The 15,397-nt window shown below is 44.4% G+C and overlaps 1 protein-coding gene across 1 annotated transcript; it reads left to right on the top strand.

Moving 5' to 3' along the window:
• Positions 1-249: 249 nt before the first annotated feature.
• CIDEC (cell death inducing DFFA like effector c) lies at positions 250-4,461 on the top strand (the record flags this gene model as incomplete). The annotated part of the gene is made up of 5 exons (XM_083373610.1): positions 250-725; positions 859-1,000; positions 2,103-2,252; positions 3,711-3,898; positions 4,281-4,461. The coding sequence occupies exons 1-5, from the start codon at positions 673-675 to the stop codon at positions 4,459-4,461; spliced, it is 714 nt and encodes a 237-aa protein (XP_083229736.1). The 5' UTR covers positions 250-672.
• Between the last annotated feature and the right edge of the window lie 10,936 nt (positions 4,462-15,397).

The following is a 15,397-nucleotide window of genomic DNA, read 5'->3' as shown; positions in this document are numbered from 1 at the left end:
AGACCTCCAAGGTCCCTTCCAAACGTAGGATTCAGTCTTCTACGCTGTGAGCATTATCCCAGGAGGGAGATCTTGGGGGAAACCGCCCCCCGTCCCCATTTCCCCCAGAAATATAACAGTCCTCCAAGAAGGAGGAGATTGATGTTGGTACGGCAAATCCAACTCCACCGCTGAGCCCAGTCACTTTTCTTTTTTATTTTGATCAGAGACGGGCAGTTTTTCTCTTTTTCAGATTTTCTTTCCGCAAAATCCCAACGGCGTCTCCCTCTCGGGACCGGAGCAATTTCTCGTAGCCACAAAAAAGAAAAAAGAAAAAATGGAGATGGCAACGCCCAAACTCCTTAGGCGTGGAGTTCGCTTTTTAATAGAAAAAGAGCGCTCGATCAAGCAGTTTTTGCTTGTTCGCTGGTGCCAGTCAGGAGCGGGAAAATATTGGGGAAACCACCACTCCCCCCCCTCCAAAAAAAAATAAGAAAAGAAGAAGGGAAGGACGAAAGGAAGCCAAGAAAAAGTGCAAAAATCGATCATCTCCAGGCTTTCTATTTATCTAGCTGCCCCGTCCATCAAGACTTCCATCACTCTCTCAAAAAACGAGAAATAAATTAAGAGAACGGCACGCCTCAACCCAGTTTTCTCTTTCCCTAGGGACCGATTCCTATTCCCTGCAGCCTGATGGATTATGCAAAGAAATACTTGGATCTTCTCACCCCCCAATCACTTTCCAGGTAAGTCACCCTCCGATATAAAGACGGGAGAGGAAGGAAGATGGTTGAAACCTGGCTAGCCAAGGAGGTGTGTGTGTGGGGGGGCGTTTTTACCCTTTCCCCCTCCCTCAGCTGACTTTTCCTCTTCTTCCAGATGTGTCTCGGCCAGTGCCTCCGTGACCCAGCAGCTGCTGAGTGGCCCCGCTGCCCGTCCCAGGCCCTACCGCGTGAGCAACTGTGAGCGCACCGTGCGCAAAGGCATCATGGCAGAGAGTCTGAGCGACCTGCTTGAGAAAGTAAGTGGTAAATGCAGTTAAAAAAAGGGGGGGACCCCAAAAACTCCTGGGACAGTGTCTTCTACCAAGAGTGTAACTTCACTGGTAGTTCCACCCAGGCAGAGAAGTAGCAAAGCCAGTTCTGAAGTTTTCGGGCACAAAACAGCCTAAGTTAAAAAAAAAAATCACTTTTTCCCCTTCTGCAGGCCACCCACTGTCCATTGTCCACCAATCAATTACATTTATTTTGTTTTTTGGGGTGGAAACGGCCTGGGCACCTGGGCGCTTTGGAGCTTTCCCCTCGTTTGACCTTGGGGTCAAGGGTCGCTCCCAGGCAACAGTCGGTTCACTTATCTTCCACAATTCCTTCCCAGGCCTTCCTTGCATTCCGGTACCTTTACACACACACACACACACACACACACACACACAAAGACACACACACACCCATTCCCTGTTTCTGTCATCTGGTTGCAGAGTGGGGGGCTTGGCAAATTCTGGGCAGTGAACAGCCCTGAGATGTTTTTGTACAATGGACCTCCCACCCCACAAAAAAATAATAATAATTAAAATAAAAAAAATAAAAAAATAAAAGCTAAAGTCCTTCTGAATTGATAGAAGAGAATATTTGTAGCTCAGGGTTCAAATGAGGGGTCCTTGGTGCTCTCTTGAGCTTGGTGGTTTTCTTGCAGACGTTTCATGACCCAACTAGGGAACTCCATCAGTGCTAGAAGGGAGTAGGGTTTGTGGAGAGGAGGAGGAGGACTGTGGGGTCCTTGGTGCTCTCTTGAGCTTGGTGGTTTTCTTGCAGACGTTTCATGACCCAACTAGGTAACATCATCAGTGCTAAATCTTTCAAAATCCATCTCTCTCTCTCTCTCTCTCTCTCTCTCTCTCTCTCTCTCTCTCTCTCTCTCTCTCTCTCTCTCTCTCTCTCTCTCTCTTTTAATGGAGGCCAATGGTCCCTGGGCCAAGTACCGGGTGATCTTCTCATCACCAAATCCAATTAGTGCCAAAGCTTCCTTTCTAAGCCAGCTTGCTCAAGAGATGCTCCTTTGTTAATGAACCCTGATTCCCAGGCTGTCTGGAACTGCAAGGTATCCAATCTAATTTATTGCCGCAGATACGAACTGCTCTGGACTTAGTGGGGTCCATCACCGTCGTCTTGGATGAAGATGGCACCAGCGTAGAATCGGAGGCGTTCTTCCAAACTCTAGAAGAGGGGATGGTATTGCTGGCTTTAACTGAGGGACAGGTGTGGCGTCCAGTCAAGGTGAGGAGTCAAATTTAAGACTTAAGCCAGTAAAATGTGTTCATTTCAAGGACATGCTATTGTCTGGCTGGGTTAGAAATGCGGGCATCTGCTTCCTTCCCGGGCAGCAAGATCAAAGGATCTTTGATTAAGTTGGAAGCACATGTCTGTTGGGTTTAACTATGGTTTCTTGAATAAGCCACCATTGGTTTGGCTTCCTGCCAGGGACGGTTATCTACAGCTAAGTTGGAAGCACTCATCTGTTGAGTTTAACCATGGCTTCTTGAATAAGCCACCACTGGCTTGGCTTCTTTCCAAGAACGGTCATCCACATCTAGGTTGGAAGCGCCCAGCTGTTTGGGTTTAACCATGCCTTCTTGAATAAGCCACCATTGGCTAGGTAGAGAAGAACAGCCACAAGATGGAAGTGGCTCACTAGGGAGGGGAAAAATGTCAGTTGGAATGGGTGTTTCCAGAAATCAGAAGGTTTGTTTTTAATTTAACTTATTCATTTGGTAACTGCATGTGACTGCCCATCTCAGACGCAGGGCAAACAATTCCGTCTCTTCTGCATACATCACAAATGAGTTAATTACCTGGGTTGTGTGAACCTAGCCAAGGATGCTAACGCTCGGTTGCTCAGCCCTTGTGATGGAAAGGATGGCCCATCCAGAATTCTGTCTGGAAAGCGAAAAAGCACTCCCTCCCTTCCGGTTTTTATGGAAATGAAACATTTGAAAGCCGATTCTAAATGCTAGAGCGTTTTATTATTCTGCTTGTAAAGCTGCCTGTGATCACGCAAGAAAAGGGCAGTTTAAATAAGTATCATCACGATAAAGGCAATTCCCAGCAAACCGTATTAGAGAAAGGAAATGGAAGAGGTAAGTGCTGAAATTGATAACTCTTGGGGTTACTTTTGAGACGCCTGGGTGAAGAGAAAGGGAGAAAAACAGATTTTTCTCGCTTGGCTATAAACGCTTTTCAGTCATGAGGACTAGAATCCTGAAAAGCAAAAAGCTACCGCGATATGTAGCCTTCACGGGAAAGGAGGCTGTGCAAAACTTGCATGCAGAGACTCTGTTCAGTAGTGATAATTACACAATGCAGGATAACAGATTTGGAAGGGACCTTAGAGGTCTTCTAGTCCAACCCCCTGCCCATGCAAGAGATCCTATACCATTCTGCACAAATTACTATCCAATCTCTTCTTCAAAAGCTCCAGTGATGGAGCACCCACAGTTTGTCAAGGCGAGCCATTCCACTGGCTAATAGTTCTCACTGTCAGGAAGTTTCTCCTTAGTTCCAGGTTACTTCTCTCCTTGATGAGTTTCCATCCGTTGCTTCTTCTCCTGCCTTCGGGCGCTTTGGAGAAGAGCTTGACTCCCTCTTCTCTATGGAAGCACCTCAAGTATTGGAAGACTGCTATCATGTCTTCATTAGACTCTCAAAGTATTCTTTTTCCAATTTTTTTGTCCCCAGAAAGCCGGGTACCAGCTATCTCTATCCAGCAAGCCTCGGCGTCGGATTGACGTGGCCTGCATCACATTTGATCTGTACAAGACCAAGCCCCAGGACTTCATTGGCTCTCTGAACATCAAGGCTACTCTTTATGGGACCTACAGCATGTCCTACGATATGCAGTGCTATGGGGCAAAGAGGATCATGAAGTAAGTCTCTTTGCCTCCCTGGGTTGGCCCTTCCCATCATCCTTTGGGATTCATCATCCTTTGGGATTCATCCACAATTTGTTTTTTTCCTCTTCCCTCCTCACCTCGCTTCCTTTAATGTCGTGTCTCTGTACACTGTAAATCTAAGATCTCCTGGGGGTGTTCGTGCAAGCGTCACGAAAGGGGAGTTTTTCCAGCAAAGCACAGAGCAAAAAAAAAAAAGTTTTAAATAAGAAGAGATGAAATTTGTGAGCTCAGAGTTCAAAGAGAACCTCAAAACGATTATTGTAAACCGTCTAGGTAGCCTTGGTGCTCCCTGACCATCTCTCTCTCTCTCTCTCTCTCTCACTTTCTCTCTCCAATTGCTCCTGTTTTTTCTCAGAGAAGCTCTCCGCTGGACCCTCTTCACCATGCAAGCCACGGGCCACGTCCTGCTGGGCACGTCCTGTTACATGCAGCAATTGTTGGACGCTCCAGAAGAACAGAAGGAAGAAATTTTGCCGCCCTTGAGTCGTCCTTCTATTGCTCTCCCTTCCTCTCTCACCCGGAGAATGTTGCAATGAATTTGGGGTGCGCACATCCGGGGGAGGAAGACATTTTCCGCCCCACTGCTGCTACGGACTCCGAGGCCCGGGAGCGTTGACATCCTACACGTAAGGCACCCTCCGAGATCCTGGAGGAAGGGACGGGCACCTCTCTGCACCTGCTGGAGTGGGAAAGCACAGCCAACGTCAAAACATTTTGACTCTGTCTCACGATTCTAGGCACTCACTGTTTCTTGTAAGTTATCCTGTGTGTTCCTTCTTGTCCAACTTGGCAGCCAGAATTGGTGCAGAAAAAGGCCAAGGGTTCACCTTTTCTTATTTATATAGATAGACAGATAGATATTCCGACATGTATAGGTAACTGCACAGCCAGCATGATGCCACGTTGACTTGTATTACACTGTAAATATGTGAATTAAAAAGCAACGTTTTCTTAAACCGTGATGGGCACTCTCTCTCTCTCTCTCCTTTCTCCTGCCTTGTTCTCAAATGGGTAGTTTAATAGAAAATACATTTGCAGACCCTCAGCTGCTTTCTAGAACTGGAAAAACAAAATCCAGAGCTGGGTGTATGTGTCAATACATTAAAGGCAGCCCTTGATTTATGGCCACGAATGAGCCCAAAATTTCAGTTGCTAATCAAGACAGCTGTTAAGGGAATTTTGCCCTATGTTACGAGCTTACTTGCCGCAGCTGTTAAGTGAATCGCTGAGGTTTTAAGTTGGTAACCCGGTTGTTAAGTGAACCTGGCTTCGCTTGTCAGGTGGTCGCAAAGGGGGACACCGCAAAGGTCATCAATACGAGCCAGTTGCCAAACGTCTGAATTTTGATCGTACAACCACAGGGATGCTGCAGTGGCCAAAAAGTATGGGAAATGGTCATCAGTCCCTTTTGAATGGTCACTAACTGAATAGTCAGTTCTAAGTCAAGGACTACCTATACTATCATTCTGGTCCCCTTAATCACTTTATTTTTGTGAATATTTTTTTTTTGATTAAAGGAAGATTTTACAAAGGTTTTTTAAAAAAAACCACAGAAAGAGAGAAGAAGAAATAATAATAATAATAATTGTATTTGTATACCGCCCTTCTCCCGAAGGACTCAGAGGAAAGGAGATTCTAAAAAGTCAATAATAATAATAATAATAATAATAAAAGCTATCTAACACACAGAGCAGTTCCCTTCTTCCCATCAACGGCCATTTTTCATCACTACATCCCGAAATGGCTTCATTTTTATCCACTTCCAGCAAAAAGTCTGCGAAGGGTTTCCCGGTCGTTTAAAAAAAAAAAGAAGAAGAAGCAATTGTAGTTCTCTCCTTAATCAAACAAGTCCATTGAGCCATTTCTGCAAACTCAGCCGGCTTCATGATCCATTCCTCCGTTTGTTGGTCTTTCTGCCGTGCTGCCTCGTTGTGCATATAATAGCCTCGCACACTTGCCATATACAAAAGCAATTCTCCGCGAGCCTTTTGCATTGGAGTGTCCATCAGTCCTAATCAGAAAAGTTCCACTTTCATCTGAAGATTTGTTTTCAAAACTTTCCACATCGCCATATGTATTTCTGCCCAGTCCCTTTTCGGTTTTTCAGATCAATATCCCTTTATATTTTTCACATTGCCAACCTTTAGACATCTTAGAGCTTAGAGCAGGGATCTTCAAACTTGGCCCTTTTTTGACTTGTGGACTTCAACTCCCAGAATTCGTCAGCCAACGTGCCTGGCTGAGGAATTCTGGGAATTGAAGTCCACAAGTCATAAAAGGGCCAAGTTTGAAGACCCCTAGCTTAGAGTCTCTGGTGTCATAGACCATAGAATTATAGGGCTGGAAGGGACCTTGGAGGTCTTCTAGTCCAGCCCCCCGCTCAAGCAGGAGAACCTATACCGTCTCAGACAAGTGACTGTCCAGTCTCTTCGTAAAAACCTCAGGGGCTCAGCAAGTCACGAGAACTAGAAACTTTAAGAAGCAACCAGCACTGCCCTGCTATGCAAAATACCTGCTAAAATTCGCCGCACAGCAAAACTGCAACTTTTTCTCCCCTCCTTTTGCAATACAATCTATTTGCAGACCTCTGGCTCCCTTGCAATATTAAAAACCCCGTGGCCGTTACGAGATAGTTGAAGATTCTCCAGGGGCTAGTTAAGGAACTTAAATGGCCTGAGCCATATGAAAACCAGGGAAGTTTAATAAGGCCGTTTTCATGGCCAAGTCCTGTAGCTTCAGAGGTCAGGAAGCATCTGCATTCATTGGTGTGTTTTTTAAGGCGTGTGTGTGTGTGTGTGTGTGTGTGTGTGTGTGTTAAGAGAAGACGTTTAGGAACCAGGCAGGGAATCCATAACTGTTGCTTCCTGCAAGGAAGAAGACCAGTGGTGGGATTCAAAGTGAACAACCGTTTCTCCATGTGGATGACACTTCCAGAAGTCCGTCCATCCATCCATCCATCCATCCATCCATCCATCCATCCATCCATCTATCTATCTATCTATCTATCTATCTATCTATCTATCTATCTATCTATCTATCTAATCTATCTATCCATCTATCTTATTCATCCTATCTTATTCATCCAATATGTCTGTGTCTGTCTGTCTGTCTGTCTGTCTGTCTGTCTGTCTGTCTATCTATCTATCTATCTATCTATCTATCTATCTATCTATCTATCTATCTATCTTCATTGGAATTTTATTTTCAATATATGTCCTCACGAGGGTTCTTTTGGAGAAAGTCCCTTAAATTCACTTAGAGGGTTTTTCCCATCTCAGCATGCCAGGAGACCGAGTTCTCGCAAGCCATGTCATGCTTGGCTTAACAAGGATATTGATTAAATATCTTTCTGCTAAGATATAAAGCCCAACGGTGGCTTAGCATGCTATGTGAACTCAGTGGGAGATTTTTATTTGTTTGGCGGGGGGGAGGGGAGAATAAAAGTGGTGGGAGACTTCACACAAGATCTGAAGCTAAAATGTTGCTCCTTTGCGTGAAGCATGTGGAAGGATGGTGTTAAGTCTGGCCCGTCTTACAGGACTCTAGTAGAGGCAAAAGGAGACAAAAGCTCTGCCATGAACTCAGCTGTTGTCCCTGGAAATGATGGCTACAAGTAATCCTCCACTCACAACCACAATTTTGCGCCCAGAATTTCTGCTGCTAAGCAAAGTGGTTAACTGATTTTGCGGAAAAATTTTTTTTTTCCCTGTGGTTGTTAAATGAATCACTGCAGCTGTTAAATGAATTGTGCAGTCCTAAAGCAAATGCCCTTGTCAGCTGGGAAAGTTGCAAATGGTGACGACGTGGCTGCAACCGTGGTGAATACGTGCAGGTTCCCAAGTGTTTGAATTTTGATCCTATGACCTTGGGGGATGAGCAACCGTCGTAAGTGTGAGGATTGTTCATAAGTCACTTTTTTCAGGGTCATTGTTAATTTTGAACGGCTGCTAAATGAATGACTGTCAGTTGATAACTACCAGCATTGTATCTGGTTTTAGAGTGACATTTCTTAAAAGAAAACAATTTGTCCTAGTGGACAATCCCTGAAATATGAGCCAGCCGTGTGCTGCAGCGGCCAAAAAAGCCAATGCAATCCTAGGCTGCATTGACAGAGGGATAGAATCAAAATCACGTGAAGTGTTAATACCACTTTATAATGCCTTGGTAAGGCCACACTTGGAATACTTTTGGTCACCACGATGTAAAAAAGATGTTGAGACTCTAGAAAGAGTCCAGAGAAGAGCAACAAAGATGATCAGGGGACTGGAGGCTAAAACATAGGAAGAATGGTTGCAGAAATTGAGTATGTCAAGTTTAATGAAAAGAAGGACTAGGGGTGACATGATAGCAGTCTTGCAGTATCTCTGGGGTTTCCACAAAGATGTTGGGGTGGGGGAACAACTTATTCTCCAAAGCACCTGAAGGCAGGACAAGAAGCAATGGATGGAAACTAATCAAGGAGAGAAGCAACCTAGAACTAAGTTTTGGCTTACTTATGAGTGACTTAACAGGTTGACACTATCATCCCCGTTTATTTAATAATCCATCATAGATAAAACTATGGCTTGTGTGGCCATAGCTTCAGAGAATAACAGGAGCCGCTCAAAAGCACTTGAACGATAGGTCTGGAAAGATTCCACTGCTTCTTCCTTCAAATACTGTGGAGTGTTAAATAAATATTCTTCTGCGCCATCTATCATTTCCGCCTGAGCATTATTGACTCAGATATTCACTGGCTGATATAAAATACAAATGCAGTATTGTCCAATTCAAAATATATCTTCTCTTGGAGAGCTTGCAAAAAGGAAAGCATGAAATAAAATAACCAGAAGACCAGAAAGCCATATCCAAGTTAGCACTACGGACAAAAGAAATGCATTTGCTACCTCAAATACTTCTAAACTGCCTGTTTTTTATATAAATATTGGAGAAAGAGCAACTGATATAACGTGTTCAGACTTTAAAATATTAAAAGCTCTGGGGGTTTTTCCCCCAAATATTTATTTTACTGAGTGGGTACGTTTCCATTTTCTTATTTATATTATTTCTGTCTTACTATTCGATGTAATTTTCTTTTTCGGTGTGTTGCAGCAATAAAAAAAAAAAGATACCTTACACATAATTTAATTTTTCATTTAATTGTGGAAGGATGAAAATGTCGTATCAAGTTCAAAGGCTAATTTTAGCACAGTTGCATAGAAGATTCCCAGACAAGGAGAGGATGAGGCATGGGGCTGCCAGGAAGAATTTATTGAGTGATCCCCACAGATCAGAGCTCATTGGGCAACATCCTAGAGCAACATCTGGGCCCAAGTCCAACTAGAACAATGTTGAAATGGCCTTCTGAAATTCTCTCCTTGTCCCACCAAAACTCAGTCCAAAAGAATTGGGTTGCTACAAATTTCTCACGGGGAAGGAGAACAAATCTCCAGGACAGGATGTCCCCTCAGTAATTATAATAATTTCTGCATAGGTGGGCCAAGGTTAGATCTTCCAGACTCCTGACCATAACAGGACCATAAAGTCCTGGTGCCAAATTTTGATTTAAAAAAAAAACCTTGTTGGGAGCTTCTGCACCAAATCTAGGGTGGATTATTGTGGAAACCGGCTATCCTAATAATAATAATAATAATAATAATAATAATAATAATAATAATAATAAGAAGAAGAAGAAGAAGAAGAAGAAGAAGAAGAAGAAGAAGAAGAAGAAGAAGAAGAAGAAGAAGAAGAAGAAGAAGAAGAAGAAGAAGAAGAAGAAGTAGTAGTAGTAGTAAGTTGGAAGGGACCTTGGAGGTCATCTAGTCCAACCCCCTGCTCAGGCAGGAAACCCTATACCATTTCAGGCAAATGGCTGTCCAGTCTCCTCTTAAAAACTTCCAGTGCTGGAGCATTTACCACTTCTGGAGGCAAGGAGTTCCACTGGCTAATTGTTCTCACTGTCAGGAAGTTTCTCCTTAGTTCTAGGTTGCTTCTCTCCTTGACGAGTTTCCATCCGTTGCTTCTCGTCCTGCTTGGGATATCTCGGCTGCCCTTATTAAGGAGGACCTGTTAAGAGATTTGAGTGCTGTTCTTGCTTGGCACGTCTGCTTTTTACGTGATGCTTTTAAATCCGTTTGGCTGAGCTAATAATAAAGCTGAAAATCCTTTTATTTGCCGCAGTGTTCATTGTCTCTGGAGCCAAAGGGACCAGTTGCTAGGGCACTTGGCAAAATGTCCTTCCAGGAACGGATGCGTGAAACAACGCCTTTTTCGTCAAGCGGAAGGAAAGGCTGAGCAAGAACGCAAGAAGCCTTTTCTTGATTCTGCACTGCTAACCTCCAAATATATCCGTAACCTGGTGATGGCAATACCAGCCCAATGTCAGTGAGGTCCCGGCAAGAAGCTCTTTCGTCTTGCCTCCCCTCATCCCAAAAGCCAAAGATTCGCATAACGGGCAAAATAATTAAAGGCTTTGGTTGCTGATTTAGCCCAATGTGTCATCTCCCCTTCGGGTGCTAGCAATTCGAGGCGAATCGAAGAATCAGGGGCTGATGGCCCCCATAAGTCAGTCAGGGCGAGGGAACATGTGCTTATTTATTTATAGAGAAATTTGTATACAACTCCGCTTTGCAAGACTCAAGGCAATTTTCGATACAACAAGAGCCACACGATAAAACCAGTGTAAACATCAGAATCAATTGCAAAGGCAATTAATCCCGGCTTCATTGTCAGCTCCTAAAGCAAGTCAGGACAAAGTGATTTTAACAGCCTTGCAAATGTTCCCAGAAGGACTAGGGGGTGACAGGATAGCAGTGCTGCAATATTTGAGGGGCTGCCATAAAGAAAAAAAGAAAAAAAAGGTGGGGCGGGGGTTTTAAACTATTCTCTAAAGCACCAGAAGGCAACGGATGGAAACTCATCGAGGAGAGAAGCAACCTGGAATTAAGGAGAAATTTCCTGACAGTGAGGACAATTAATCAGTGGAACAACTTGCCTCCAGAAGTTGTGAATGTTCCAACACTGGAGGTTTTTAAGAAGAGAATGGACAACCATTTGTCTGAAATGGTATAGCGTTTCTTGCTTTGAGCAGGGGTTGAAAGAAAGCAGTGCAGCCAGAACTAGAATTTTATATTGTATAATTAAATGTGATTAATAAATAATTATTGTTTTATGATTTGATGCGGTTTTATATGGCTTTTATTGCTTCGGTCTGCTGTGCTGGATTGCTCTTTTGCAATACTGCTTTTTAATTGTTTCTGAGCAACCCAGAGCCTTGGGTACAGATGGACAGTTATATAAATTCGATTAATAATTGATTAACATATACTCGATGAAGACGCAATTGCTAAAATGGATGAGCTCTTCGTTGAAACTCGAAACCAAGGAAGAACAAGTGAAAGAGTATATGACAAAAACGGACTAAGAACTTTGGTTACAACATATTGCCGGAACAGCGGTTGAATCCGTGGTCGAAAGGATCGAAATTCCCACGATGTTCTCCCCACGCTGGCTCTCTTGAAATATATTCAATGTATTACTACTAAAATGCTTGATTAATTTTTCTGAAAAAGAATCGTCTCAAAGCGTCCCTGTTTGCCGCCAAGTCCACCAAGCGGTAGCATATAAGAATACGGTTTTGATTTTTATTCACTGTTGGGCCATAGGCACCCCTGGTTCCAACCAATGTATGGACGGTAACATTTTTGAAATTGTGGGCAGAAAACAATATGGAAAAAGGTTTTCCTGTCGTCTTCTGTCCACTAGTGAGAGACCACATTTCTCTCCCTAGGAAAGACCCCTATCTCTTCCCCACCGTCCAGTCAGAGCTGAAGAAACTTCTAGGATGAGAAGCGAAATGTCTTCAAAAAAACCCCAAGAAAGTCCAGTTGCCTCCTGAAAAAGCAGCTTTTGGGACAACCGTGGCCTGGATGACTGAGGACCTCCACAGATCCCTATTAGCCATTAACCAAGGTTAGTGTCCCTCCAATGAAGCCATCTGCTGCTCTGGCCTCATCCCCTTCCACGGTTTTCAGTAGCTGAGAGCTTGGCAGCTCCACATGTTTCGGCAGCTTCAGATCTGTCCTTTCCATCTTTCAAAGAAGACAACCACAACATGACACTCGCTTCCCCCCCCCCCCACACACACACACGCCATCTCCTGGTGATGTCTGGAGCTCATTTATCAAACTTCACCCGCCATTATCCCCAAGAAATGGGGCCGATCTGTCTTTGGGCTTGCAAGATGAGAGGAAGACACCAGTCTTCTTCTGATCGGCAGCTGTCTGGAACCGAACTAATAAGGTGAGATGAAAGAGAAATGGCACGCGTGTAAATTTTAAAGAACCCTTTGCAGCGGCTTAAAGCCGGGACCTGTAAGCTAGAAACCTCTATTTTCAGTCTTGCCTCATTATGAGCTGGTGATGGCTGAACCTTCGCCCACGGAGGTTGCGAGCAAATGACTTTCTCTTTGTGTGGAATCACAGAGTTGGAATCCCAGCCCTTCCCAGACCTTTGGCTGTCTAATCATGGCTTGAAGATCCCCAGTGGTGATGATCCACCTGTCGAGGAGCAGGCTATTCCTCTGCTTAACGAGGAAATTCTCCTGGTTTTGAGTTTGGATCTCCTGCAAAGCTTCCATGTTTGATTCTTGTCCTACCCTTGGTTACTACGGAGAGTAACTCCACATCCTCTGCCTTAGGACAGCCCTTCTTGGATTGGGTATAATCTCCAATGAAGTCTCCTCTTAGAACAAACTACGCGTAGCCCTCAGCTTAGCACCACAGTTGAGCCCCAAATTGATGTTGCCAACGGAGAAATTGTGCCTCGTTACGACTTTTTTTTTTTGCCACCCCTGCTAAGTGAATCACTGCAGATGTTAGTCACACGATTCTTAAGTGAATCTGGCTTCCCCGTCGACTTTGCCTGTGAGAAGGTTGCAAAAGGGGATCACCTGACCCCGGGACACTGCAAGCGTCATAAATGTGAGTCAGTTGCCAAGCATCTGAATTTTGCACAAGGATGCTGCAACGGTCCTAAATGTGAAAAATGGTCATAAGTCATTTTTTCCCCCAGTGCCGTTGTAACTTTGAATGGTCGCTAAGCAAATTGTTGTAAGTTGAGGGCTACCTGTAATTAGCTAACTAACTAACTCTAGAACTAAGGAGAAATTTCCTGACAGTGAGAACAATTTAACCAGTGGAAGAAGTTGTGGATGCTCCAGCACTGGAGGCTTTGAAGAAGAGACGGGACAGCCCCTTGTCTGGAATTCTATTATAGGGTCTCCTGCCTAACCAGGGGGTCAGGCTAGAAGACCTCCGAAGTCCCTTCCAACTCGAGTTATTCTATTTTCCAGGGTGTCTTTTCCAAAAATGCAGCCTTCGGTTTGACCCCATTTCTTCATGGCTGTTCTCCGACACTTCTGAAGTCTCTAAAACGTCTGAACTTTTATTTCTTTGATCAGCCTATAAAAGTTTCAGGCAGAAGAAGCTTTACTCCGTGGCTAGGATTTTCAGCTCGGGAGCCCTGCAGATTTATCTCCTGACCTCCATTGTACAAAGAGTTTCGTTCTGCCACTCAAGGGCGAGGAGAAATCAATAGGCAACAAAAGCCAGAGGAATACTCCTTGGCACAAGGTTTGCGACTGTGACACAATCCACCTTGAATCCTTTACTCGGTAGGGAAGGGCTGCAGATTTTACGCCCTGCATTAAATCAATTCATCTCATCAAGCGGTCGAAAGCCGGTGCACCGAGAGTTCCCACAACTAAGTGTAAAGACCCGACCAGTTGTATCTGCTACTTTGGAACGAGTGTTCCTGTTTCTTAGGATAGCGGCTCCCCTCTGCGGGATCCATGCGCAGGGCTGCTTTTCCCCCTTCCCAATTAGAGATAAAAGATTGCAAAGGGAAGCTGGAAAAAATCTGTTGCAATTCAGGGAAGCTACCAACTCTTGGCAGGAGAGAGAAAACGCGCCACGAATCAAACTATAGTAACAGCCGGTAAAAAGCCAAGAGGTCTGGCCTAAGTTGGGTGGCTGGATGCAATTGGGGCAAATGTCCTTTGAGGACAGAATATTTACGACAGTCCATTTAGCGGCCGTTTAATGGCACTGGGGGGGGAAAGTGACTTAGGACCGTTTTTCCACACTTAACGACCGCTGCAGCATCCCCATGATCAAAATTCAGACACTTGGAAACTAACTTGCATATATGACGTTGCAGCGTTCCCCAAGGTCATGTGATCCCCTTTCGCGACCTTCTGACAAGCAAAGTCAATGGGGGAAGCCAGATTCACTTAACGACTAACAGCTGCAGGGATTCGCTTAACAAGGGTGGCAGAAAAAGTCATACAATGGGGCAAAAGTCCCTTAACAAATCTCTCTCTCTCTCTCTCTCTCTCTCTCTCTCACACACACACACACACACACACACACACACACACACACACACACACAACCTCTGAACAGCAACACAGCTTGCTAATTGGTCTCCGGGCTGATGGATGCTTAAATGGGCTGCAACAAATTAATCAGATCTGTTGCATTCATTGATTTAAAACCTTTTGGTCTCAAAAAAAAAACAAAAAACCCAAAAGGGTCCCCGATGAAGTAAGCAGCAATTTTATTTTATTTTACAAAAAAAAAGGGGAGAAAAAAAGAAAAACCTTCTCTGGATCACTATCATCCTAAAAAATTACAGAAATAACAGCCAGCCGCTGCTTCCTGGGATAAAATGTCAGTCTCTGGAGCCGCTACATATGAGCCCATTATTCCCAGCAATATTCAGAAACAATTAAGATATATTTTTTTTGATGGGGGTGTGTGTCTCTCTTTTAGGATGCGTGGCTACCTTTTTTTCGTTTTCTGAAAATGAAAATGCCAGGCCAGCTTGTGGCTCCTGCCCAGATCCAGGAAGGTTATCCGGCGCGCTAGATGTGCCCTTTCCTGGATTGGGAGGCCCTTCAGACATTCTTTCCTGCCCTGGTCACCTCACAACTGGACTACTGCAATGTGCGTAAGGTGGGGCTGCCCTTGAAGACTACCTGGAAGCTTGAGATGTCTCAAAAATGCAGGGATGACAGCAGTAACGGTCTGGATGTGCCCCTCGCGCCAGCTGAAAATCTAGAGCAGATGAGCACGTCCGAGGAAAGGCTATGCGTAAGTGCTTAGATTGGAGCCAGCTTGCTTTCCTCACCAAAGTGGGATATACTGAGCATTGATGCAAATTCTCTGGTGGGAACAAACTGGTTGAAGATTTTTTTTTTTCCTGCAGCAAGCCAAGGGCTGCTTTGGGTTCAAAAATGAGCAGTTCTTTGTGACAGGAGAAGGGGGAATGGGGAAGGGGGAAGAAGGGAAGGGAAGGGAAGGGAAGGGAAGGATTCTTGACTGTCTAAATTCGTTCCTCTTGTCCTTTGGCTCATGAGTTCATGGAGACAGAATAGTGTATTAAGATTTGGAGAGACGGCGTTCATTTTTGAACAGATGGTACAATAATGCT

The sequence above is a fragment of the Vipera ursinii genome (assembly GCF_947247035.1).
Source record: "Vipera ursinii genome assembly, chromosome: 14".
In the NCBI taxonomy this organism is placed as follows: Eukaryota; Metazoa; Chordata; class Lepidosauria; order Squamata; family Viperidae; genus Vipera; species Vipera ursinii.
This window is presented reverse-complemented; position numbering and strand designations above follow the sequence as displayed.